Below are 27500 nucleotides of genomic sequence, written 5' to 3' on the forward strand. Positions count from 1 at the left end.
TTTGTAGATTTTGATTACAAAACATACATTTCAGCCCTATATACATTTAGACCATTACAAAATAGCAGATCTACAAGCTCACAATGCGACGCATTGTGAGCTTGTAGATCTGCTATTTTCAAAACATTTTTATACATTTGAAAACTTGTGAAATGTGGGACATTCTGCATAATGAGTACTTTCTACTTTTGGTACTTTAAGTACATTTTGACACCAATACCTTTGTACTTTTACTCAAGTAAATACAAAATTCTGGACTTGTAACAGAGTATTTCTACATGGCAGTATTGATACTTTTACTTAAATAAAACATTAGTACTCATTTCCACCACTGTATATTATATTACATTATATTATATAATGTTATGTTCACATCCTGAAATAAATCATTATGAATCTGTTTCATAATATTATAAAAACATTTAAATCTGTTGAATAAAATGTTTGACAGGAAGATACTTCTAATATTCACCTTTAGAACCAAACATGACTGTTTAACATGATGATGATGATGATGATGATGATGATGATGATGATGATGATGATGATGATGATTGTTATTTGTATTTAATGTCATATCTTTTATTTCCAGTGTTCCATGAGACCATTCATCTCCTTGGCTGTTCAGACACAGTTAAAGACTCATATAAAGAGGGCATGATGTCACTGGATGGTGAAGTGATGTTCTACGCAGACTTCAACAAAGGGAAGCTGGTGTACCCTCAGCCTCCGTTTGTAGATCACATGACCTTCAGACCAGGTTATGCATATGCTGTGGGTAATCAGCACATCTGCAAATTCAACCTGGACACCATTCGCACTGCCTTGAAGAAACCACCAGTGAAAGGTACATGAATACTATGAACACAATAGTTATTAACTAAAACGGTTGAATATATTTAACATTGATGAAAATGTTTAACCCATTCAATCTGGGAACACATATCTGTCATTTTAGATTTCTCTTGCTGTTCAAAAATAACAGATCTACAAGCTCATAGCGCGGCACCGAGTGCTGCTCTATGAGCTTGTATATCTGCTATCTTTGAAAAAAAAACATGAAAAAAGTTTGAGAACCACTGATATTATAGCAACATACGTCCTTTTTTTTACTGTTAGGATTTAAAAGGCATTTGTAGAATCCCCCAGAAGTAAAGATTTGATTTACAAATGTTTGCTTTAAAAATATATATATATCCAAAGATTTGCGCAAACTTTCAAGATTTTTCAAAAATAGCAGATCTACAAGCTTGCTGACCATAGCGCTGCAGCGGCGGCACACACACACACACACACACACACACACACACACACACACACACACACACACACACACACACACACGCACACACACACACACACACACACACACACACACACACACACACACACACACACACACACACACACACATTTAATTTTCAATTAAAATACATGAATCATATCAAATCCAGTTAAAACAGTTACCATCAAAATGAAACATATCAAAATGTATTCATATTGTGATATTTCATGTCTCTCTCAAAATAACAACCTTTCTGTGAGTGTTATCTCTGTTATCCTGGAAATACATGATGAGGTCTGACAGACAGACAGACAGACAGACAGACAGACAGACAGACAGACAGACAGACAGACAGACAGACAGACAGACAGACAGAGTCCTTGTTTACTCACCCACTGTAGAAAACTGGATAAATAGTGAAACAACACTTAACTGTTAGCTCAATTACATTGTATTTAAGATATTGAAAACATTTTAATGCCAGATTTCACATCCTGGACCTATTTTAGACTTTATGTAGTGACATACAGTATTTGGCCCATGGGGGGCAGTTAGCCTAGTGTTGATATTATACAGATGATAATAAAACTGAACATTAATGACATTTTTAATTGTCTATTTCCAGATGGATATGTGTACTATACGGCTTCCCGCTGTGTGTTTAACTCCAGTGAGCTGAAGGACATACAGTACATACTGTCACTGAATTTCGATGGTGATGAGTTCCTCAGGTGGGACAGTAGAGTAGATCAGTTTGTTGGATACACTGAGTTTGGTGTGAAGAACGCAGAGCGCGCCAATAAAGATCCTACACAACTGGCTGCATGGAGGGCACAACGAGAGGTATTCTGCAAACCCAACATTGAGCTCTACTACTCCTCTGTTCTGAACAAGAGAGGTGAGCTGATCTCAGAGCAGCACTCAACACTCATCACCTCATAAACTATAACATGACATCATAATAAATCATTCTATCATTCTATTCAAAGCGGATATACAAGCTCATAGCGGGCACCGAGTGCCGTGCTATGAGCTTGCAGATCTGCTATTTTTGAAAAATTGTGAAAATTATGATAAATATATTTTTAAAGTGAACATTTGTAACTCGAATCTTTGCTTCTGGGGGTCCCTGGAACAACATTTTTGACAAATGTTCGCTTTAAAAATATATATATTTAAAGATTTGCACACATTTTCACGATTTTAAAAACATTGCAGATCTACAAGCTCATAGCACGGCACTCGGTGCCGCGCTATGAGCTAGCATGGTATACTATGAGCTATTATGGTATATACAATAATAATAATAATAATGATAATGATAATAATCATCATCATCTTTTTTAGGAGTGGAGCCCAAAGTGCGACTGAAGTCAGAGACTCCCCCTCGTCGTGGTGAACACACTCACATGCTGAGGTGCAGCAGCTACGACTTCTATCCTAAAGTGATCCTGGTGACCTGGTGGAGAGGTCAAGAACCTTTGACCTCTGGTCTCTCCTATGCCGATGTGTCTGATGGAGACTGGTACTACCAGTACCACTCCTACCTGGAGTACACACCCAGGTACACACCTAACAGACACCTATACATAGAAATACACACCTCTACTGGTACTACCAGTACCACTCCTACCTGGAGTACACACCCAGGTACACACCTAACAGACACCTATATATAGAAATACACACCTCTACTGGTACTACCAGTACCACTCCTACCTGGAGTACACACCCAGGTACACACCTAACAGACTAACAGAACAAATTGTGTTTGTGCGTGCGTGCGTGCGTGCGTGCGTGCGTGCGTGTGTGTGTGTGTGTGTGTTACAGATCAGGAGAGAAGATCACATGCATGGTGGAACATCCCAGCCTGACCGCGCCTATCAAGATGGACTGGGGTCAGTTACTGTAATCTACTGTAATCTACTTTAGGCCTATTCTACTGTAATATAATGTCATCTACTGTAATGTGTTACACTACACTCTGTTTTAATGGTTCAAGGATTCTTCTCTTTTTGAACCAGAAGATATATTTGTTTTGCAGAAAGGAAACACAGCAAACCAATTAAAAACAAGACACAATAATACAGACACCAGAAAGAAAAATCAATACAAATACATAAAAACATCCTAAAAAAAAAGTAACCATTTTAATAAGAAGGTCATGACAAGAGCCTCACCTACTTAGAGCATAAGTGTCACGTCTAGATGAGGTCCATCATCTGTGTTTACTAATTGCTGCAGGTACAAAGACATTCATAGAATTTATATTATTTATAAAATGTATAGAATTCATAGAATTTATAGAATTTACACATCATGGTCAGAAGCTGCTGGAGTGAAGGAGCTGAGAGTGACTGTAAAGTATGAGAACAGTCCTGAGAGATGGAACTGGTCTTATATAAATGCTGCATTAATATCAATGGTAATGGTCTCGTGGTTAGAGTGTCTGCCCTAAGATTGGCAGACATTGGCAGCACTTGGTGCCACGCTACGAGCTTGTAGATCTGCTATTTTAGAAAAATTGTGAACATTTTTGCAAATCTTTGAATGTATACTTTTTTAAAGTGAACATTTGTAACTGTCAAATGTCTCAACAAATGTCTTAATGTTTCTGAAAAACTATTGTTGCTATAATATCAGTGGTGCTCAAACTTTGTATTGTCAAGAAGGACCCCAACATTAGCTGATTTGAGTTAAAAATGCTGTTTTAAAAGAAAATAGCAGATCTGCAAAGTCTTAAAATAAGGCTTATAGCTCAAATATAAAATGACACTGGTGATTTCATGCCAGGGTCAGTGAAGAACAAGGTGTTTTAATCTACTGTAATAATGTAATATAAAATAATATAATATTTGTATTGTTAGATTTCTCCATGTCAGAGTCAGTGAAGAACAAGGTGGCCATGGGAGCATCAGGTCTGGTTCTGGGTCTGGTCATGTTCCTGTCTGGATTCATCTACTTCCAGTGGAAGAAACAAGGTGATTAGCATGTTTAATCAACATGTTAATTAACATGTTTAATTAACATGTTTCAACATGTTTAACTAAGATATTTCATTGACATTTTGACTGTTATTGTGTTATTGTGTGTACATTTATGCATTGTATGGAGAAATACACACAAACATAGGATGTATTTGTGTGTGTGTTTTAACTGTCTCTCTTCTTCTATCAGGTCGTATTCTGGTGCCTACAACCAATGACGATCTTTAGACTCATCCCACACACCCAGGTTCACTTCCTCTTCCTTTTTACCAAACTTAGCTTTTTTGTTTTATGTATAAAAGTGTATAAAAGTATAAAACATACACAAAACAACATGCTTGTGTAAAAAGTGAAACAACTAGCCTGGTAAACCATCCCGGTCGCTTGAATTCACATTATCATGTGTCTTCTGCTTCCTTTATCATAATAATGAATCTAATAATCAAATGTAATAATCAAATGATTTGTTGTATCAGACAACACTGATGACAATGTGGTCAGATGGGGGGGGGGGGTCCTCTTGGTAAACTGTGTAGTTTGGACCATGAGGATTGATGTCTCCATGAATTGAGTACGTGGGGATCTCATTTGAAACAAGACATTTTGGCTTTCATGAGCGATCCATTTTAGCTGAACACAACATTTCAGTGAACTGAACCCAATGATTCAGTTCATTGAACACAACATTTCAGTGAACTGAACACAATGATTCAGTTCATTGAACACAACATTTCAGTGAACTGAACCCAATGATTCAGTTCATTGAAAACACTGATCATTCCATCACTAGCAGGATCAAAGACAGAACCTTGTGGTCCAAAGGAGAGTATCCTACCAACTGAGCTGCCCTTCCATTCCATTCCATTCCATTACAGTCATTTAGCAGACACTTTTATCCAAAGCGACATACAATAAGTGCATTCAACATAGGTAGGGAACGACACTACTAATGACCAGAAGTCCTAAGTGCATTTTCTGCTAAAACAAGCAACTAAGAGTACACCTAGCGCTGAGGTAAAAGTGCAATATATCAGCTACCTACTTTCTTAAACAGATGAGACACATAGCAAAATCAAATGAGCAAGAGATAAAACAAATAAGTGTATAGACTAAACAAGATCCAATAAAACAATACAATAATAAAACAAGAGTTTGTACAACAAGCAGGCAAGGCAAAGAGGAAGGGTAGTGTTTGAGGTGGGTTTTCAGTCTGCGGCGAAAGATGGGCAGTGACTCTGCTGTCCTGACATCAGTGTCTCTGCTGTCCTGACATCAGTGACTCTGCTGTCCTGACATCAGTGACTCTGCTGTCCTGACATCAGTGTCTCTGCTGTCCTGACATCAGTGACTCTGCTGTCCTGACATCAGTGACTCTGCTGTCCTGACATCAGTGGGGAGTTCATTCCACCACTGTGGGGCCAGAACAGAAAGAAAGTTGTGACCGTGTAGATCGGCCAGAAGGACCCTTGAGCGACGAGGCAATCAGTCGCCCCGAGGTGGCAGACCGCAGTGGTCGGGGCAGGGGTGTAAGCATCGACCATAGCCTGGAGGTAAGAAGGAGCTGTTCCTTTCACAGCCCTATAGGCTAGCACCAGGGTTTTAAACTGGATGCGAGCCGCTACGGGGAGCCAGTGTAGAGAACAGAGAAGGATAGTTGTGTGGGAGAACTTGGGGCGGTTGAACACCAGACGAGCCGTAGCTTTCTGAACAAGCTCCAGAGGTCTGATGGCAGATGCCGGAGCACCACCTTCCTACTAAGATACACTATGGTGTATCTTATGAATGGACTGAGTTGTTTCTATTGATGCTTACTGTAGTTGCAGGGAGACGTGTTCATGATCTATTAACTAGCATAGTTTTAAATCATTAAATACTACCACACATTTAACAAGTTATGAATAATACATTAACTAATACTTTAGAAATGATTCATGTACTATTATAAGGGAAGGTTGTTCTAAAGGGTTAACATGTTCACACAGTTAATACATTCTGATTCTTATTGGTTTATTGTCTTTTCACAGAACACCTGGGTGTGTTTTCAGAGAAGCAGAGAGTCATCGCTGCCCCTGGTGGAGAGAGGAGGAAATACATGTGTGTTCATTCAGCTTTTAAATAGTCATAACAGCAGCACAATGATGACATCATCAACCTTTTAAATAATCATAACAGCAGCGCAATGATGACATCATCAACCTTTTTCACAAATGTGACCTCCTGTTATGACCGCCTACCTGGTTTGTGTTTTTTGTGTTCCTCTGAACCCTGTTGAAGGGCCTGTTGCAGCCAATGTGATTGTGGTTTACTAGGTGTATGAAGTTGCTGTGATATAGTGAAGGTGCTGTGACATTACTGATTGACCTGGGCATACAGTAGGCGGGGCTTCAGCCAATCTGGGGGCACAGCCTATGTGGGGGTGTCACAGGTGCACAGTATTAGGGAATCACAGAGGGAAACCATACAGTTTTTCAACCGTGTGTTTCTGTTTGTTTTCAGTTTGTTTTGAGTTATTTGGGGTTTATTTTCTTATCACAGTTAGTTGTTTAGTTAACCGTTAAACACCCGGCTTTGTTTATGCTGTTATCATCCTGCTTCAAAATAAACATTTTAAATGCACTCAAAGAGAAGACCTGAGTTACTGTCAACACCACGCGTTGGAAAAGCTTCACACCATATCCCTCACTGGACATTATTTGTTGTTCTTCTGCCTTTACAGGCCTTTATGCTGAAAAGATATTTAATACAATTATTTGTTGTTCTTCTGCCTTTACAGGGCCTTTATGCTGAAAAGATATTTAATACAATTATTTGTTGTTGGGCTGCCTTTACAGGGCCTTTATGCTGAAAAGATATTTAATACAATTAAAACATACTTGAATGACTTAAAACATACAGGGGTTCCCATGGAAATACTCCACATTGAGGGGGTCCCAGGTGCTGACAGTAAAGGGACAATTTAAGGACTTTTAAAACCTCTTTAATACCTTTTAAAAAAATGTAATGATATTAAAAAGAGCATTACTGCATCAAAAGTAATCAACAAACTATACTATAAAAACTGGTCAAAAATATTAGACAAATTGTCAAATAATTTAATTAAGAAAAGATTTAGAAAATAGTCGATCTACAAGCTCACAACGCCCCCCAAGATGGGCAGTGACTCTGCTGACCTGACATCAGTGACTCTGCTGTCATGACATCAGTGACTCTGCTGTCATGACATCAGTGACTCTGCTGTCCTGACATCAGTGACTCTGCTGTCCTGACATCAGTGACTCTGCTGTCATGACATCAGTGACTCTGTTGTCCTGACATCAGTGACTCTGCTGTCCTGACATCAGTGTCTCTGCTGACCTGACATCAGTGACTCTGCTGTCCTGACATAAGTGACTCTGCTGTCATGACATCAGTGGGGAGTTCATTCCACCACTGTCAATCAGTAAAAAAAGAAATGTAATATTTCACCGTACCAATCTGCCACAGACCCATAGGGACTAAATCATTCTTTCAGAAATGGAGATTTAATGTTTTTCAAGAGCAGCTCATTTAATTTGTCAACTTATTTTATATCACACAAGAGAAAAAAAAGAAAGAAAAAGAAGGGGTAAAAAAGGTCATCAGAATCCATTATATTGGCCTGTGTTTTTACACAAACATACAGTGACTGGTTGGCTGTTGGCTGGCTTCACACAAACATCACAGCAAAGTAAGGGTTAATATTATAGCTGAAACTGAAAATCAATCTAAAGTAGAAGTATGAATGTGATGGCAGTTGTGTTATGCAGCGCTCAAAGTTGTGTTATGCAAACCCCACATCATCTTCTAAATCACAGTTCCCCTGAGCAGCAATGTGCATCACCACGGCAACACACCATCTTCATCACCACGGCAACACACCATCTTCATCACCATGACAACACACCATCTTCATCACCATGACAACACACCATCTTCATCACCATGACAACACACCATCTTCATCACCACGACAACACACCATCTTCATCGTCATCGGCAACACACCATCTTCATCGTCATCGGCAACACAGCTCCGTAAAGTTACTATTCTACCAGGGGGAGGAGCTTAACCACTTTAACCCAGACGTCCCTCAGGGATCCGTACTAGTGACCTTTATGTTTACGCTCGACATTAACATATCTTCACTGAAAATAGCAGATCTACAAGCTCACAGCTTGTCCATCTGCTATTTTCCTGCAAAGGTTTTCCCAGAATAGGGATACTGGGGTTTAAGTGGTTAAAATCAAACCGTGAAATGTACTGAAATTTACAAACAAATATACCGCGACCGATCGCCATTCAGGAGAGTTGTAGCCCCTCCCCTTACCCATGTTTATGACCCATATTTTGTCAAAAAAAAAATTCCAAAGATTAATCAATTCTAATCAATTTGAAACACTTTGATTTGATTCGTTTTTCAAACATAAATCAAGTCAAAGTTTGATTTGAAACGTTTTCCAAATGAGCCTCTCTGCAAGCTGACAACACGTCACATTGTGAGCTTATAGATTGACTATGTTTGAACCCATTAAGACCGGAACACATCCATGTCATTTTAACATTTCTTTGGCAATTTTTTTTAATTGTGAAAATCTTTTGTAACTCAAATCTTTGCTTCTGGGGATTCTACAAATGTCTTTTTTTACTCATTTTGCTATAATGTCAGTGGTCCTCAAACTTTTTTTTAATGTCAAGGACCACACAAAATGATATGTACTTGGCGCCATCTCAAAATATGTTGTTCCAGGGACCCACAGAAGCAAAGATTTGAGTTACAAATGTTCTCTTAAAAAAATTAAAAGATTTGCACACATTTTCCATGATTTTTGAAAAATAGCAGATCTGCTATTTTTGATAGTATAAAATAATGGTTAAAAAGTGGTTACACAGATGTGTATCTCAATGTTTTAATGACATTACCAAAATGCCAGGTTTGAAGTGGTTAAAAATCAACACAGATTGGCTGCAAACACAGATGTCATAAAAAAATATTTCCTCATGGCCGATAGTTCTACCAAGAATGACTCTTCCTCACTTCCAGAATAAGTAGTTCTCAATGATCATAATGGTATTAAATGGGGGTCTGTGGTCTATCAAACTAGGGGTCCTTGAATCACTGCTGTAGCTGTGAAAAATATTTTCTTATGGGGGTCCCTCGCGTATGTTTTCAAATGGGTCTTATGTGTCAGTTTAAATTAGGGGTCCTTGACATGAAACAGTGTGAGAAACACTGCCTTCAGAGATCAGGGTACATGTGGACCAGCAGGGGGCAGTATGACACACAGTGGGTAATCACACATAACAGTTTATCCAAAGCCTGGTCATAATTATGTAACATAAAACCAGTGGTTCTCAAAGTGGGGTCAGGGGACCCCCAGGGGTCCTTGAAGGGGTTCCCAGGGGGTCCCCAGCAAAATGTGTTAATATAACATCAAACTCAGTTTAAGGACTTTAAACCCAGATACAGCTATTTAAATAATAATGATAATAATAATCCGGTAAAGATTAGTTATATTTTTAGAAATTAGAAATACTTGAACAACACATCTTCTATGGGGGTCCCTGGCACAAATATTCTCAGATAGGGGTCCGCAGACATACATTCGGGGTCCATGACAAGAAAATGTTTGAGAACCTTAAAGTGGCATAAAGGGCCGTGATGGAAGCCAGTAACGATGGGTGACCACTCCAGCTATGGGTTTGACCACTCCAGCTATGGGTTTGTTCATGTAAAACGTTGGGATGATTTTAAACAGCAAAGAAAGAAAAAAAAAACTCATGAAAATAATAATAATACTCGTTGGATTTGGCAAACAGCAAATAGGCAAAATTCACAACAATATTTACACGATCCCTTCCTGATCCAGGGATGCATTTAATTTAAAAGGCATGAAAAGGAAAACAATTATCTTTTTTTTTTTCAAAATACATTTCTAAAGCAAACGAAGGCATGTAGCATAACGTTAGCCTAGTGTTAAACATGGAGATAAAACATGTTTCAAAGCATCATGAGTTCCTTACAAAGCTCTCCCAAACACTCTTAAAGGCAAGTGATTTATTGGTATTCCTTTTTTGTAAAATATATAGAAACATGAGTTCTCTCTCCTGATTGGATAAAATTGGAATCCTGACCTGAACATGTATTTTATGTTAAAGAGTTGGAGACAGTTAGACCCGTTACTGTTAACACACACTCTATAGCAATGATTACTATCACACTATAGAGCTAATTTACACTTTATTTTAACAAAAGAATATCACTTACTGCACCTTTAACTACTTCAACCCTTGTGTCTCTATTCTGGTGGCAAAAACACTCGGCAAAAATAACCAGACCTATAAGCTCACAACACGTCAAAAATGTGACTCACTGTGAGCTTGTAGATCGGCTGTTTTGTTTTATTCAGTGTAGAGAGGGAAAAATAAAGCACAGGAACCATTAGCCAGAAATAGCAGATCTACAAGCTCACAACACGTCACAAATGTGGCGCGTTGTGAGCTTGTAGATCGGCTGTTTTGGGTGAACAGATTCAGTGTAGAGATGAAAAAGGGAAAAAGTACGGGAACCTTTAGCCAAAAATAGCAGATCTACAAGCCCACAATGCGTCGCAAGGCGACACATTTCTTGTGAGATCTGAGCTTGCGAGATCGGTAATTGTTGGAACAGAGATTTAGGGCCCTACCTTGCCTTTACCCCGTATGCCGAAACTTTTAATGCCATTTTATACTATTTTGAAAAACATTTTAAAAAAAATCTAAGAAAGCATCTGTGTCAGAAAATATTTATTTGGCTATTCAAAAATAGCAGATATACAAGCTCATAGCGCGGAGTGCCGCGCTATGAGCTTGTACATCTGCTATTTTTGGAAAAGTCGTGAAAATGTGTGCAAATCTTTGAATATGTATTATATTTTGAGGTGGGGGTCCGGACAAATACATACAATTTTGGGGGTCCTTGAAATGAAAAAGTTTAACCACTGATTATAGCAACATCATTTTTTTTCAAAAGAATGTTAGGATTTAGAAGACATTTGTAGAATCCCCCAGAAGTAAAGATTTGAGTTACAAATGATTCCTTTAAAATATATATTCAAAGATTTACACAGATTTTCACGATTTTTTTTCAAAAGATAGCAGATATACAAGCTCATAGCGCGGCACGGAGTGCTTGTATGAGCTTGTATATCTGCTTATAGCCCTAAGAAATCTAAAAAGGACACAGATGCGTGCCCTGCTTTAATGGGTTAAGGCAACGGCAAGATATGGCCCTTGGTGTAGAGAGAGGACACAAAACAGTCCAAGTACAGAGACCACCTCAGGTCCAGGTTTTACTAGTAGAAGATAGTTGTGGTATTGGTTCACAGGGTATTGAACATCACCATGGTACAGGTTTTACTAGTAGAAGATAGTTGTGGTATTGGTTCACAGGGTATTGAACATCACCATGGTACAGGTTTTACTAGTAGAAGATAGTTGTGGTATTGGTTCACAGGGTATTGAACATCACCATGGTACAGGTTTTACTAGTAGAAGATAGTTGTGGTATTGGTTCACAGGGTATTGAACATCACCATGGTACATCGGTCACAATGCATGACAACTGAGTTCCCTTTAAGCCATTTATTTTCCATTGCACACATGAGCATTTGGTAATGAGCAAGGAGGTGATGAGGCTTCACGGTTATGATGTTTTACTATGAAAGACAGAAACACATAATACAAAACACATAAACAATGAACAACTATTAGGACAATGATGAGTAGCACTATAAAGGAGGAGTGGGTAGGCCTACCACTAATACAATTCAATTCAATTCAATTCAATTTCAATTCAAAGGGCTTTATTGGCATGAGAAAACATACGTTTACATTGCCAAAGCAAAAAGCACAATACAACAATACAGCAATACAATCAAAACAAAAATGTACATTTGAAAGTCAGAATCTTCAATAGATCAATTTCTATGTACCTAGATCACTGGGTGCAGGTATAGTGCAGGAATATACACAATGATTAGTCTTTAGGGTGGTTGTGTTCCGTTCGATATCCTTCTCCTATCACAACAACTCACGAATCTTGCTGCTGTGTTTGCACATTGTTGTACTTCGCCCAGCAGATATGGGAGTTTTTTGTCGTTGGTCATGTTTTCAAAGTCTCTGTGTGTGGTTGTAATCTGTGGGAAGTATGTGTCTCTGATGTCTTGGTACAATGGACAGACGGTTAGGAAGTGTAGCTCGGTTTCCACTTCCTTTTGTGTGCAGTGGGTGCATAGTCTGTCTTCTCTCGGGATACAGGTCTGCCTGTGACGACCTTTCTCGATCGCAAGACTGTGCTCACTGAGTCTGTATCTAGTTAAGATTTTTCTTTGTTTTGGGTCGGTCACGGTGCTCAGGTATTCTGCCACTGTGTATTCTCTGTTTAGGGCCAGATAGCATTCTAGTTTACTCTGCTTTTGTGTTGCTTCTTTCCAATGTGTCAGGTAGTTTTCCTTTTGCTGTTTTATAATTTTGTTTGGTCCGATGGGTTTTCTATCTCGTGGCTCTGTTTGTGTTTGTGCCCGGAGTTCCATGGCCAGCTGGCTGAGGGGGCATCTCTCTAGAGTTTCGCTGTGTGTGAGTGCTTTGTTATGGAGTGCATTTAGGTCGCTTTCTTTTAGGTGGTTGTAGAACTTAAGTGCTCTCTTTTTTATTTTGATTATGAGTGGGTATCGTCCTAGTTCTGCCCTGCATGCATTATTTGGTGTTTTTCGCTGGGTACGGAGAATGGATTTGCAGAATTCTGTGTGTAGGGTCTCGGTTTGGTGTTTATCCCATTTTTCAAGGTCATGGTTTGCTAATGGTCCCCAGATCTCACAACCATAGAGGGAAATTGGTTCTATCACAGAGTCCAGTATTTTAAGCCAGGTTTTAATTGGGATGTCTATTTTGATGTTTCTTTTGATAGCATAGAATGCCCTTCTTGCCTTGTCTCTCAGGTCCTTTACAGCTTGGTTGTAGTTCCCTGTGCTGCTGATGTTTAGGCCAAGGTAGGTATAGTTTTTTGTTTGTTCTAGTGGGATCGTATTTAGGAAAAATTGATGGTTTTGGCGGCTGGATCTTTTTTGAAATATCATGATTTTAGTCTTAGTTAGGTTCACTGTCAGGGCCCATGTCTGCGAGAATTTGTGTAGGAGATCGAGTTGCTGCTGTAGTCCTTCCTTGGTTGGAGACAGCAGCAGCAGGTCATCTGCGAAAAGTAAGCATTTGATTTCTGTGTTTGCCAAGGGGATGCCTGGAGCTGTAGACTGTTCTAACGTTTTTGCTAACTCGTTGATATATATGTTGAAGAGTGTTGGACTCAGGCTGCATCCCTGTCTAACTCCTCGGCTTTGGGGGAAAAAGTCTGTGTGCTTTTCGCCTATTTTAACTGCGCATTTGTTGTTTGTGTACATTGATTTTATGATGTCATAGGTTTTCCCCCCTATGCCACTTTCCAATAGTTTGTACATCAGACCCTCATGCCAAATTGAATCGAATGCTTTTTTGAAGTCGACAAAGCAGGAGAATAATTTGCTTTTGTTTTTGTTTATTTGGTTGTCAATTAGGGTGTTTAGAGTGTAAATGTGGTCTGTTGTGCGATATTTTGGTAGAAAGCCAATTTGTGATTTGCTCAGGACATTGCTTTCTGTGAGGAAGTTTAGGATTCTGTGGTTGAGGATCATGCAGAGGATCTTTCCGAGGTTGCTGTTTACACAGATCCCACGGTAGTTATTTGGGTCATATTTGTCTCCACTTTTGTGGAGTGGCGTTATCAGCCCTTGATTCCATGTGCTAGGGAAGATCCCAGAGCTGAGCACTATATTTAGGAGTTTTAGTATGGCCATTTGGAATTTGAGGTCGGTGAATTTTATCATTTCATTTAGAATACCGTCTGCCCCACAGGCCTTCTTGGTTTTAAGTGTTTTTATTTTGTCTTGTAGTTCTTTTAGGTTGATTTGGGAATCTAGTGGATTCTGGTAGTCTTTTACGGCTGACTCTAGGTTTTGTAGTTTATCTTTTATTTGTTTTTGTTCTTTGTTCTTCTCGATTGGGCCAAAGAGGCTAGAAAAATGATTCACCCATATATCTCCATTTTGGATGGGTAGTTCGTCCTGTTCTAGCTTATTAAGTCTGTTCCAGTTTTCCCAGAAGCTGTTTGTCTGTATGGAATCTTCGATATCTTGCAGTTGGTTTCTAACATGTTGATTTCTTTTTTCTCTTACTGTATTTTTGTATTGTTTCAGTGTTTCCCCATATTGGAGACGTATGTTGTGGTTGTCTGGGTCTCTGTGTTTTTGGTTTGATAGTTTCCTTAATTTTTTCCTGAGATTATTGCAGTCATTATCGTACCATTTGTCATTCTCGACGTTTTTTTCTGGCTTTCCTGTTTGATACTTTTAAGTTTGCTAGTGAGGCTGTTAGTTCAAATATATGATTGAGGCCTTCTACTGCCCTGTTTACACTTTCACTGTTTTCTTCAAAGGTTTTTTCTAGGAAATGATCCAGTTGTGATTGGACTTGTTTTTGCCTAATAGCATTTTGGAAAGCTTCTGCGCTATGTTCATTCCATTTGTAACGTTTTCTTATAGTATGTAGTTTGTTTGGCGTTTGTTCTTTGTGTCTGTGTGTTGATCTGTTTAGATAGGCTGTGATTCTGTTGTGGTCTGACAGGGGTGTTTGCGGGCTGACTGTGAAGGCTCTGAGCGATGCTAGGTTTATGTCCGTGATAAAGTAATCTACCGAGCTGTTTCCCTGGGATGAGCTGTATGTATATCTACCGAAGGAGTCCCCTCGGAGTCTACCGTTAACAATGTACAGACCCAGTGAGCGACAGAGCTGTAGCATTGTACCATATTAGCATACCTCCAGAGTCCCTTCCCTGGGTGACTCCTGCTAGCTTTGTAGATGGTACCACAAGTTCTCTGTAGCCAGTGGGACAGCCAGTGGGGCTGTCCCCTCTGTGCCATGTTTCTTGTAGAACAATGATGTCTATGTTTGCAATCTCTTTGGCAAAGTCTGGGGTTCTGCTTTTGATGCCAAGGGCAGTTGACCTCAAACCTTGTATATTCCAGGATGATATAGTGAGTGATTTGTACTCCATTGTTCACATTGTTGTTACATTCCAGGGGTTCTGCCCTGGGCCCATGCTGTGTAGAAATCCCTGAACATCTGCTCTATGCTGTGTGTGCTGGGGATGGCTCTGGTCACCGCCTGTGCATATGTGTATGGTTGGAGAGGGAGGGGGAGAGTAGGCGGTGGTGAGGCTGATGTAGGAGTGTATGGAATGGACATCAGTGGTGTGGGTGCGCTGTGTGTGGGATGAGGTCTGGGTGGAGCAGTGAAGATAGGCATCAGGGGTGTGGGTGGGCCGCTTTGTTGTGTGGCATGGGGTCTGGATGGAGCGGAGGGGTGTCTAAGAGAGGGTCTGCTAGGTTGATAGGGGTGGTGACGCCTAGTAGAGTGTCCTCTGTGTGCAGTGCGGTGTCCTCTGGGTGTAGGATGTTGTCCACGCTGGTTGCGTTTGTAGGGTGTTGTGTCTGTAGGATGGTTGCGGTCGAGTGCAATGTCCTTCAGGCTCTTTGCAAAAGTTGGAATGTCAGCCTTGCGGATGTGTACCTGGTCGTGTAGGCTTCCCTTGTCCAGGGCTGGGTGTTCTGCAAAGTGGACCTTATTCTTCCTTGCACAGATTCTGGAAGTCTGTGTGTTGATTGCGTTGATGTAGTCGTATTCGACGTCGCCTCTGTGTAGCAGTGCCGAGATGACTACTTCTGCGTTGGGAAATGTTGAGGTGGCTTTTTCTATCATTCCCTTGGTGGACGTAACCATCTCGTGGTCTTCCTGAAACCATATGTCGTTTGTGCCGGTGTGGATTATTATGTGGCTGGGGGAGCCCAGCCGGTCCCTTGTCAACAGCTCCATTGCACGTGCTGTGTTTCGACATCTGATGTGTTCAACTCTGTGCTTTGGGAAGAGTTTTTTTGCATCAATGTACTTCCCATTTGAGTCAGTCAGGAGTACAATTTCTGGGTTTTGTGGTTGGCTGTTTCCTGGAGGTGTGGCAGTGGGGGAGGGTTGGGGTGAGTCCTCTTGAGTTGGGGTGAGAACGATCTCTTGGGAGAGTGCTTGGCTTTGACGTCCCGCTGATTGGTCAAGGTTATCTGCTATTTCTCCCTGCTGATAGCTGGTTGGAGTTGCTTCCCTTTCAAGCCTTTCTATCTCTCTCCTGAGTGCCCCTATTTCCTTTTCCTGTCTTTCTCTTAGCATTTCTAGCTCCTTTCCCATGTCTTCCTTTAGCTGTCTTATCTCCTTTCCCATATGTTCTTGTAGCTGTACCAACTCCTGTTTGAGTTCCAACTCACTGTCTTGGAACCTTTTCACCATTGCTTTAAGCTCACTCTCTTCCTGTTCCTTTCTGTTACTGGCCCTGGGAGCTGTCTGTTCTTGCCTGTACTCTGATAACTGTTGTTCCATCTGTACCTGTCTATATTCTAAGCTGTGGAATTGTTCGGCCAACTTGTTAAGCAGGTTTGGCTCTATGGTGTGACCTTTTGTGGTACTTGTTTGTGGGGGTGGGGGTGGGCTCTCTACTGTGGCTGGATGTGTGGGTGTGGCTATGTGTGTACTGTTTGGAGTGCCATTTTTTTGTGCCATCTCTCTGATTTTGGTGAAGTCATTTTCTATGGGTGTTCTGTTCCCCTGGATTGTTACTTTTCCAGAGTTGAAAAAGTTTACAGTGGTGGTTCCGTCCTCTGAGTGCATTTTAAGGCTACATCCTTCAGGCAAATGTGCCTTTTTTATCTCTGTGTAGTGCTCTTGTGTGGCTTCAATCCATGCCTGAGGTCTATGTGTGAAAAAGATTAGGTTTGCTATAACCTTCTTTGCGGTACAGTCTGCGTAAAGTGTCTCTCTGTTATTTTTCAGGAATTCAGTCTTGTAAATATCCTTTTCTTTAATGGATTTTGCTTGGGTTGGGTATTCAATTACAATTGGTGTTGTGTGTGTGTGTGCTGTAGCTAGTGTCTCAGTTACCATGGTTGCCATTTTTCAGGTTCACACCTTGCTCACCTAGCTTCACGCCTATCTACCTGGCCCCTGTCTAACACCCCTCCCCCGATACCTTCCTTTGTTATGCTACTACTGCACTGCTACTACGATTGCTACTGCTACTAGTATATGTGTTTAAATGTTTAAATGTTTAAACTGTTCCCATGTAGTTTACTATGATTTCTACAGTATTCTATTTTACTACAATCTTACTACAGTCTTTCTACACTTCAGTGTCTCTAGACTAGAGTTCTGCAATGTATCTCCAAACTGCAGGCGTACTTACTCAAGTTCTTTGTGTGTCTTTTCTGGTAAAGAGCGAGTTTTAACTCCAAATGTTTTGTTGAGTGGTAAAAACGTTGTTTTATTCCTTATTTCCTTGTTGTCCTTGGTAGATCCTTTTTGGTCTTTGTGAAAAGTGTTAAAAGTATTTCACAAAAGTCTTTAAAAAGTATTCCAGTATCCAAGGCTCAGGAGCTCACAAAAAACACAACCTTCCACCTCGACAATCAACAATCACACCAGAGCACTAAACACCAAACACATTGCACAATATTCTCTAAGTTAACTTACTGCATTTCCTTGCTAAGTACATTATGTGCACTAGCTGCACATTACACACAAACCCCTCTTAAGTTTTCAAGGCAAGCAGGTGAACTAACATTAATTACATTTATCACAAGGCAATATGCAACATGAGATTCACAAATTGTCCACAGAACTCACTTCAATGATGCATAACCAAGGCCTGCTGAGACTCCAGACCAGGACAGAGGAGTTGTTGCTGCTGACAAACAATAACTGGAGGGACAGGCACTCAAGCAGTATTTATAGCAGGCCTCTAATGAGGAGTGAGTTAGGACAGGTGTGGTTAGGGTTTGAGAGTGAGTGAGAGCAGGTGAGGTGGGTGGAGCCAATCCATGGGAATAGGCCAGGGGGAGGGTTGCTGTCTAGTATGACTCTTTTCTACAACTACAGTCTAGAGAGGGTTGGTGTGTGCTAAGAACAATAGTGCCGAAAATAGCAGATCTACAAGCCCAACGCGTTGCCTTGTAGATGGGGTATTTTTGGGCAAAGAGATTTGGTTTTAGAGGTGGGAAAAAAGCGGTCCCAAGTACAGGAACAACTTCAGTTCCGGTTTGACTAAGTCTAGAGAGGGTTGGCGTGGTTAAGGACACTAGTAGTGCACGACAACGACAGGCAGGGGGCGCTCACAGGTCCAGCAGCACCGTCCTGAGCGCGTCCTCCTCGCTCATCCTGATGGTGGCGATGGCGCCGTCGTTGAACTCGACGTGTATATGCGTATACAAGTCATAACGTCATTAAAGTTATCTGTGGCGAGTTTTGTCACGCCATGGAGAAACAATGCAGTCTACAACCTCAAGTGATGTGAGGATGCGTAGCGGGTAGGGCCCAAAAGCAGACGAGGTAGGTAGAAGTATTCAAATCAAAGGATTTATTAAATAAACTGAGGTTTCCAAAAGCAGGGATACAGAACAGTAGGCATCAAGCACTAAACATAAACAATGGTGACATAGGTCTACGGACCAACAAGAACACAGTGCAAACTCAGGACTTAAATAGACAGGGGATAACAGGACGCAGGTGAACTCAAACTACAACCAACACTGGGATTGGCTGGGGCACAACAGGACACAGGTGGAGAACAATTACAAATACATACTGGTGAGACAAGACAGGAAGCGATAACAACGCAGACAGGAAACAATACTACAAAATAAGAGTAGACAACATCAGGGCAAAAGGCAACAGAGTAACAACAATACAAATATACAAATAGAACCTGCAGTATGCAGAACATGCAGTAAGCACTTTAGGTCTAACCGGCCTAAAGCGTCCATGACCATAAAAGGGCATCAAGGTCTAAATAATAAAGTCAAAGTCCACGGCCCGAGGAGCGGACGGTGACAAGTGATGATGAGCTGGTCATGGTTTTAGTGAATAATAAAAATAAAAATAATAGAAGTGTTTGGGTTAAAACCTAATATTGACCTTGAGAACAGAAAGGGTGAGTTCAAAAGTACTATCCAGGAGCTCAAATTGTAGCACAGCCGTTCCATCAAACGGTGGTTCTGTGGCTCAAACAAATAATGGACCTTGACATGAAAAGGGTTGAAAACCAGTGTATGGGTTTCACTAGATGACTATTGGAGTACTTTGTGTTAGTAGGCTAGTGGTCGTGGACAACTATTAAAAGATACATTACATACTGAGGAAGAGTCTCACTGCAATAAGTATGAAGTGAAGCTTTTTGAGCTGACTTTTTTCCACAACAAACCACCACCTAAACCACCAACAAGCATCACAGTGACCCCTGGCGTCACACAATTCTACAGGTGACAACGTTTGGTACTGCAAGCAGTCCTGCAGAAAACAAAACACGCACCCATGCATGCGCGCACGCGTGCGCTCGCACACACGCGCGCGCGCGCGCAGACACACACACACACACACACACACACACACACACACACACACACACACACACACACACACACACACACACACACACACACACACACACACACACACACACATTTGAAATATTTATGTCCACATAAACAGAAGTACAAGAATGCCTTGTACAAAGAACATAAACACTGCCAGCACAGTCAGATAATGTGAAAACAGCCAGTTACAAAGTGCATATAAGGCAGAACATTGTTACAATAATGTTGGCATACTTGTCACAACACAGCAGACAAAAATCATGGGTAAAGGAAACAACGCCTCCTCCAAATTGAGCGGCTTCCTATAATAGCTGATATTGAGCAGTACCTTGCTAATTGTTTGGCCCTCCTTTCGGAGAGGCCGGCCGTTTAAAGGCCCCTCACAACCAACTTGTGCACGTGTCCTAGACTACCAAAGATAAAAAACAAAAGTTTACATCTGTAGCCTAGCTGAGAGATGGTCTGCTCTAGCTGATGATATTTTAGCACTTTGGTTAGGAAGGCTGAAATCAAAAGTACAGCCGACCTCCCTATGGTTTTCATTAACAACAATGACATCAGGGGTGTTAGCTGAAATGTTAGAGAACACAGGATCATCATTACACAGGCTAAACATGCTCGGCTTCACAGTAGAATGCTTATACAGCATGATGGAGGACCTGAAAATAGAAGTGATATCTTTAGATATCAAATCCACTATTCTGTCATGCCTACTTATGTAGAGTCCCCTGTATACATGTCACCCATTTAAGATGTGGGACATGGTTTCAGCTACAGTATTTGTTCATGACCATGATGTATACAGTGAGGAGCATGGTTGCACACACACACACACACACACACGCACGCACGCGCACACGCACACGCACACACACACACACACACACACACACACACACACACACACACACACACACACACACACACACACCCCCCTCTGAAGTAACACTTTGATCACATGACGTGATGGTATCATCAGTGAGATGTAATGAGGCTTGGATTAGAGGAGCGTCTGTGAGTTCAGTTTACAGAGGTTCCCGGTTTGATCCCTGACTCCTCCTGGCTTCATGTTGAAGTGTCCTTGAGCAAGGCACTGAACCCCTAACTGCTTCTGATGAATGTGAGAATGTGGAACACCTTAGTTTAACATTATTAAAAGTAAATTAATACTTAATAGAGTTTTACTGCAATGTTCTAATTCAGTCCTATATTGCACTGATCAGAGCAATGGTCTCTAAATTATGACCATATGAAGTGTTACAGACTGTGTAACACTTCACAGTCTGTAACAGTCTGTATAATCAATATATCCTGACGCCTACCGTACGCTTAGATCTCACGTCTGGTTGAGAGCAGTTGTTGACTTTGGGCGCACCCGTTTGTTCCATTTTAGACCTGCAGAGCAGCATTGTCTGACCGTCTGACAGGCATCTGAACACATGTATCCACTCCAAAATGTATTATCTAACACTAATAAATAATCCCTGTGAAAATATAACATTTTATAAACTCATTTAAACAAACTGCTTTAACAGTCATTCAGATGACATTGCAGATCTGGCTGCATTGGCTATTTGAAAATAGCAGATCTACAAGCTCACAACACGCGTTGTGAGCTTGTAGATCTACTATTTTCAAAATATACAAGCGCTTCTACGAGAGCATTTTTGGGAGTTTGGACCGGTGCATCGGCGCCGCTGTTATCTTTTCATGGCCACCAGGAGATCATTTAACCCACGGTCCAACACACACCAGCCTTTATCCATTAATGTTCTCTCCAGGCTAGTTCTCATTAACGCGGCACGGGACTCGCCCGTCTGAGTTTCACTGGGAAATGGGAATATCCTACATGACTGCTTTTTTTTTGTGTAACTCGAACGCACACTGCTCGGTATGGATTAAATAAATTAATATACAAACGTATTCCATTCATGGTGATGTGGTATCATAATCTATCATTCATGTAAGCTTCTAGCCTACTTGATTGACAAAGATTGTACTATTACGCAGTAGGGCTTGCAAGTGGGTGCGTGTGTGTGTGTGTGTGTGTGTGTGTGTGTGTGTGTGTGTGTGTGTGTGTGTGTGTGTGTGCGTATGCGGGCCATAGTGTTTAACACAGTGTATTGTAACACTGTGTTACATAGACTGTCTATAGGGGCCGGGCATAGCGACGTCACAGGGTCGAGACGCCGTTAAATCAGCCCACTTTCACCGCCATGTTGAGGGAGTAGATTGACAGCTGCCACAAGTGTAGAGTAGTGTGTAGTCCTGTGTTTGTTGTCCAGCAAGTAGACGGTGTACATTATTATCTATCTCTAACTTATCTGTTGCTCTAATTTAGCAATGGTACGACAGTGCTGCATTATCGGATGCAATGCCAAGGTTTCAGACGTTAAATTAAAAAAGTTAAATTGCACACATTTCCAACCTGGAGGAAAAGCTGTTGGAGATCAGATGTCGAGATATCAAAGAAACGGCTTGGCATGGGTATCTTAAATACAATGAGATTGAGCTAACAGCTAAATTGTGTTTCTCTATGTGTCCAGTCTGAGAAACGTTGTCTAACGTGGGTGGCTCACGGTCACGGTGGCTGAGTAAACAGCCAGGGACTCTTGTCTGTCTGTCAGCAAGTGTTCAGACGTCGGAGATATCAAATAAATGTAGTATGGCTTGGGTGTCAGCTGACGAAATAACATAACCTTCAACAACATTCCCAAACACATATATAAGCTCAAACGAGCATGACAGCACACAATCAAACATGTAAACATCTGTTGGAGGCGAGGCGAGGCGAGGCGAGGCGAGCATCAGCGTTGCCATGTCGGCTTATTATAAGCGACTTTGGGCTTCTTTTTCTGTAAAGTTGCTTGTAAAATTAGTAGTTTTGTGTGGCTTATTTATAAAGTGTACTTGCTTATTTAGGCTTATTTAGGTACTTGCTTATTTAGGCTTTTTAAAAAATAAATAAATAATTAAACCAGTGGTTCTCAAATCTTTTCATGAAAATGTTTTGTGCCAGGGAGCATTTGTGTTGTTAGAATGTTTTAAAAAATATTCCAAATATTCTTCATTTTATTGCAAGAGTTTTTTTTAATAACCTATGTACAAGCTCACGTGAGCTTGTAGATCGGCTATTTTCAAGTAGCCGATGTCACTAAGCCACTTCTTTTGGGCTTGTTTTCATAGACCTGGTTCCTTATTTCTCTCGCAAAATATGGCAACACTGATCGCAACAGGTCCGTTGTGCACTTTCTCAATGATCAACAATGAACAATATAAAATTAATAATAATACTTCGCTATAATAATATTATAAATATATATATAGGCTAAATAATCAGTACTCAAGATGACTATATTTTATTTCGGTTACACAACTAAGCAACAAAACGTTGTTCTTTTCAGGTAAAATGAATGATTGTGACTGACTGGGCACTGTCATTACATCTGGTCTAGCCGTCTAGGGCACAGATGTAATGACTTTTTTCCAGGTAGCGTGCCTATGCGTCTGCATTCAGCTTCTCTCTGTATGGTAACTCTCTGTCACGCATTGCCAGGTCCATCTTCTGTCCTTTACCAATAAATTCGCTGTAGTTCAGGACACGTCGTGACTCGTGGGTAACTGTCAATGATGTTGATACGAGCTGTTGTTATGGAGCTCCCCTAATATGGCCACCGGAACTACTTCAGCCTAAGCTTGGCCACGCCTTTTGCCCGGCCCCTATAATGAATGTACTTTTAATAAAGTGTAACAGTGTGTAATACTGTATACTCTGTGTAACACTACTGTAGTTGCTCCATATGTGTGACATTCACTTTGTTGAGCAGCCGTGTTGATAATGAACTTTAACCTTAAACCTCCCATCATGTCTCATCTGAAAGCTTTTCATTAATTAGAACATTTTACTTTATAAACATATTTATTTGTTTCTGTCTTTCATTCTAACTGTTTTTCTTCAAAATTCACTACCATCGTCTCCCCAGAAACAGATGATGTAACATCATATCTTTAATCTGATTGGCTGATTCTTCTAAACTATAAAACGAGTCCTCCTTCATTCTCTTTCAGACTCCAGAACTTCTCTTGAGGTAACCATGTGTTTATTCTGATCTGTAGATTCTGATCTGTTTATTCTGATCTGTTTATTATGATATGTTTATTCTCATCTGTTTATTCTCCTCTGTTCTCATCTATTAAATTCAGTTTAGTTTTGATCAGTGTTGATGAAGATTACAGCCACCCTCCTCATCCTCTCCTCTGTACTTCATGTCAAAGCGTTCCAGGAAGTAAGTACATTATATTTATGTTATTATATAATATATACATTTATATCTACTGTTATTATATAAAAACAAATATGAACAATGCACAATACAAACAAATGACATGTGACACACACACACACACACACACACACACACACACACACACACACACACACACACACACACACACACACACACACACACACACACACACACACACACACACACACACACACACACACACACACACACACACACACACAATCACACACTAGTAACAGGTGATGTTTAATAAAAGATTAATCCTGATTGGCTGCTGAATAAAACAGAAAGTGAAATGCTCGAGTTTCCAGTCAGAAGCTTCAGTGGTGAATTCAACCCCACACACACACACACACACACACACACACACACACACACACACACACACACACACACACACACACACACACACACACACACACACACACACACACACACACACACACACACACACACACACACACACACACACACACACACACCCCTCTGAAGTAACACTTTGATCACATGACGTGATGGTATCATCAGTGAGATGTAATGAGGCTTGGATTAGAGGAGCGTCTGTGAGTTCAGTTTACAGAGGTTCCCGGTTTGATCCCTGACTCCTCCTGGCTTCATGTTGAAGTGTCCTTGAGCAAGGCACTGAACCCCTAACTGCTTCTGATGAATGTGAGAATGTGGAACACCTTAGTTTAACATTATTCAAAGTAAATGAATACTTAGAGTTTTACTGCAGCGTTCTAATCCAGTCCTATATTACACTGATCAGAGCAATGGTCTCTGAATTATGACCATATGAAGTGTTAAACACTGTGTAACACTGTGTAACACTACTGTAGTTCCTCCATCTGTTTGACATTCAGTTTGTTTGGTGTCATCATGTTGTACACAGAGTTAAATGAGGACACATTTCACATCATGTGTAAATGTACACAGAGAAATACTCCAACTAACTACATTATTTATTTTATTAACATTTAAAATATTGTATCACTTCAATCTGAAGTGATACAAAAGTGATGAACTTTAACCTCCCATCATATCTCATCTGAAAGCTTTTAAGTAATTACAACATTTTACCGTGGTTCTCAAACTTCTTTCATGTTTTTTACTAACATATTTCTGTCTTTCTTTGTTTTTCTGTCTTTCTGTCTGTCTTTCTTTATTTCATTCTATGTTTTTCTCATTTCTCAAAATTCCCAACCATCGTCTTCCCGGAAACAGATGATGTAACATCATATCTTTAATCTGATTGGCTGATTTGTCGAAACTACAGAATGAGTCCTCCTTCATTCTCTTTCAGACTCCCGAACTTCTCTTTCAGTAAACATCTGTTTATTCTGATCTGTTTATTCTGTTGTGTTTATTCTGATCTATTAAATTCAGTTTAGTTTTGATCAGTGATGATGAAGATTACAGCCACCCTCCTCATCCTCTCCTCTGTACTTCATGTCAAAGCGATCCCAGGAAGTAAGTACATTATATTTATGTTATTAAATTAAAGATACTGTTATAAATCTACTCTTATTATGTAAAATATTCATTCATAGACGTACTCTTGTTATATAAAATACATGTGTATTTATGTTTATATTATTAAACATATATTGTTGTCTCCGCCAGGCCGAAAGGCATGGCAAGAGAGTATATTTTACCCTCCGTCCGTTTGTCCGTCCGTGTGTGTGTGTGTGTGTCCGTCCGTCTGTGACCAGCTAATCTCCGCCACCGTTGGCTTGATCGCAGTGAAACTGTGCACACACACTCCATGGATGCCAATTCCGAACTTTTGCCCCACATTTTTCACATGGGCCTTTTATAGCGCCACCAGGAGGCCGATTTGTGCAAAACCTATTTTTTGACAGTACTCCTACAGATTTTGTCCAAAAATCTCGCAAATCGGTACACAGTATCTCTATAGTCATTAAACAAAACAAGTCTTTCAGATTTTTCATATTCCATCCTGATTGGCTAAACATGGCTTCCAAAGTTTGCAGGAGTGCTCCGTTTTCAACAAAATGCCTCAAATCATGAACACAGCATGCAATTTCCGTGAAATTTTGCACGCTTATTTCCACTATGCCGAGGAAGAAATGCCACCAGACATTTTTCAAATCACCCTCATGGTGGCGCTATAACAGGCCGATTCATGTTTTTACCTATAACTGCACCGATCTGTGTAAAACTTTGTATGCGCACTCCCTAGAGGTCAAGGAAAACCCTTTGCCCTGCATTTTTCACATTTTTCATTTATAGCGCCACCAGGAGGCCGACTTATGTAAAACACATTTTTTTATATTACTCCTTCCGATTTTATCCTGATTTCACGCAAATCGGTACACATGATCTCCATAGTCATGTGATCAAGACGGATGTCTTTGATTTTTCATATTCCATCCTCATTGGCTAAGATTGACATGTAAAGTTTGCAGTAGTGGCTTGTTTTGAACAAAATTCTGCAAATCATGAACGCACCGTCCGATTGCCGTCAAACTTTGCACGCACATTCACACACATTCACGAGGAACAAATGCCACCCTTTTAACATTGGCCTGTTATAGCGCCACCAGCAGGTCTAATTTAGTAAAACTTTTTTTTTTCCACAAAATGCCTCAAACCAAGAATGCAGTGTCCGATTGCCGTGCAAGGCCTAAGAACAAATGGCACCCTTTAAACATTGCCCTATTATAGCGCCACCAGGAGGCCACAATAACATACCTGACCTGGCGGAGACCTGTGCTCCGAGGAGCACTTTTTATAGTTATACATACTTTAACTTTTGATAAATTAAATCTATATTGTTATTAATATAAATAAACATTATGTCTGTTGATTATATACTGAATAACATACTGTTATATTGATATGTCAAATATACATACAGTTTATTCATAGTGTTATTATTTATAATAACATTGGTAAGCGGTAGCTCAGCCTCAAGGCCCGAACCAACAGGCTTTGGATCAATTATTTTACACTGTGCAACCTGACTTATGAACTACACACACACACACACACACACACACACACACACACACACACACACACACACACACACACACACACACACACACACACACACACACACACACACACACACACACACACACATGCTGATTCTAACCTTTCATTATATTAAATTATCAGTGATGTAAAGTAACTAAGTACATTTACTCAAGAACTGTACTTAAATACAATTTTGAGGTATTTTTACTTTACTGGAGTAGGCTACTTCCAATTTTCAGTATTTTAACTTCTACTCCACTACATTTCAGAGGCAAATATTATACTTTTACTCCACTACAATTATTTGAAAACTTTAGTTACTAGTTACTTTGTAGATTTTGATTACAAAATATACGCTTCAGCCCT

General features: G+C 40.3%; 2 protein-coding genes and 1 long non-coding RNA gene across 3 annotated transcripts in view; all 3 read left to right on the top strand.

The window, feature by feature from the left end:
• LOC311043241 (H-2 class II histocompatibility antigen, E-S beta chain-like) overlaps positions 1-3197 on the top strand; it is a gene marked incomplete at its 3' end in the record, with an annotated part of 4217 nt that extends 1020 nt beyond the window's left edge. Inside the window, exons 2-5 of the mRNA XM_084054417.1 lie at positions 593-847; positions 1911-2183; positions 2633-2849; positions 3116-3197. Of these exons, the coding sequence (XP_083910543.1) occupies positions 593-847; positions 1911-2183; positions 2633-2849; positions 3116-3197 (827 nt within the window). The remainder of the gene's footprint in view (positions 1-592; positions 848-1910; positions 2184-2632; positions 2850-3115) is intronic.
• Positions 3198-4153: 956 nt separating this feature from the next.
• LOC311043865 overlaps positions 4154-27500 on the top strand; it is a 101058-nt gene continuing 77711 nt past the window's right edge. Inside the window, exons 1-3 of the long non-coding RNA XR_014600659.1 lie at positions 4154-4266; positions 4463-4519; positions 6297-6682. This is a non-coding gene — a long non-coding RNA (uncharacterized lncRNA). The remainder of the gene's footprint in view (positions 4267-4462; positions 4520-6296; positions 6683-27500) is intronic.
• The window catches only part of LOC311043242 (H-2 class II histocompatibility antigen, E-S beta chain-like), a gene marked incomplete at its 3' end in the record, with an annotated part of 6915 nt that continues 4903 nt past the window's right edge, over positions 25489-27500 (top strand). The window contains exon 1 of the mRNA XM_084054418.1: positions 25489-25601. Coding sequence (XP_083910544.1) covers positions 25535-25601 — 67 coding nt within the window. The 5' untranslated portion in view covers positions 25489-25534. The remainder of the gene's footprint in view (positions 25602-27500) is intronic.

This window comes from Gymnoscopelus microlampas (genome assembly GCF_963454915.1).
Source record: "Gymnoscopelus microlampas genome assembly, chromosome: 4".
In the NCBI taxonomy this organism is placed as follows: Eukaryota; Metazoa; Chordata; class Actinopteri; order Myctophiformes; family Myctophidae; genus Gymnoscopelus; species Gymnoscopelus microlampas.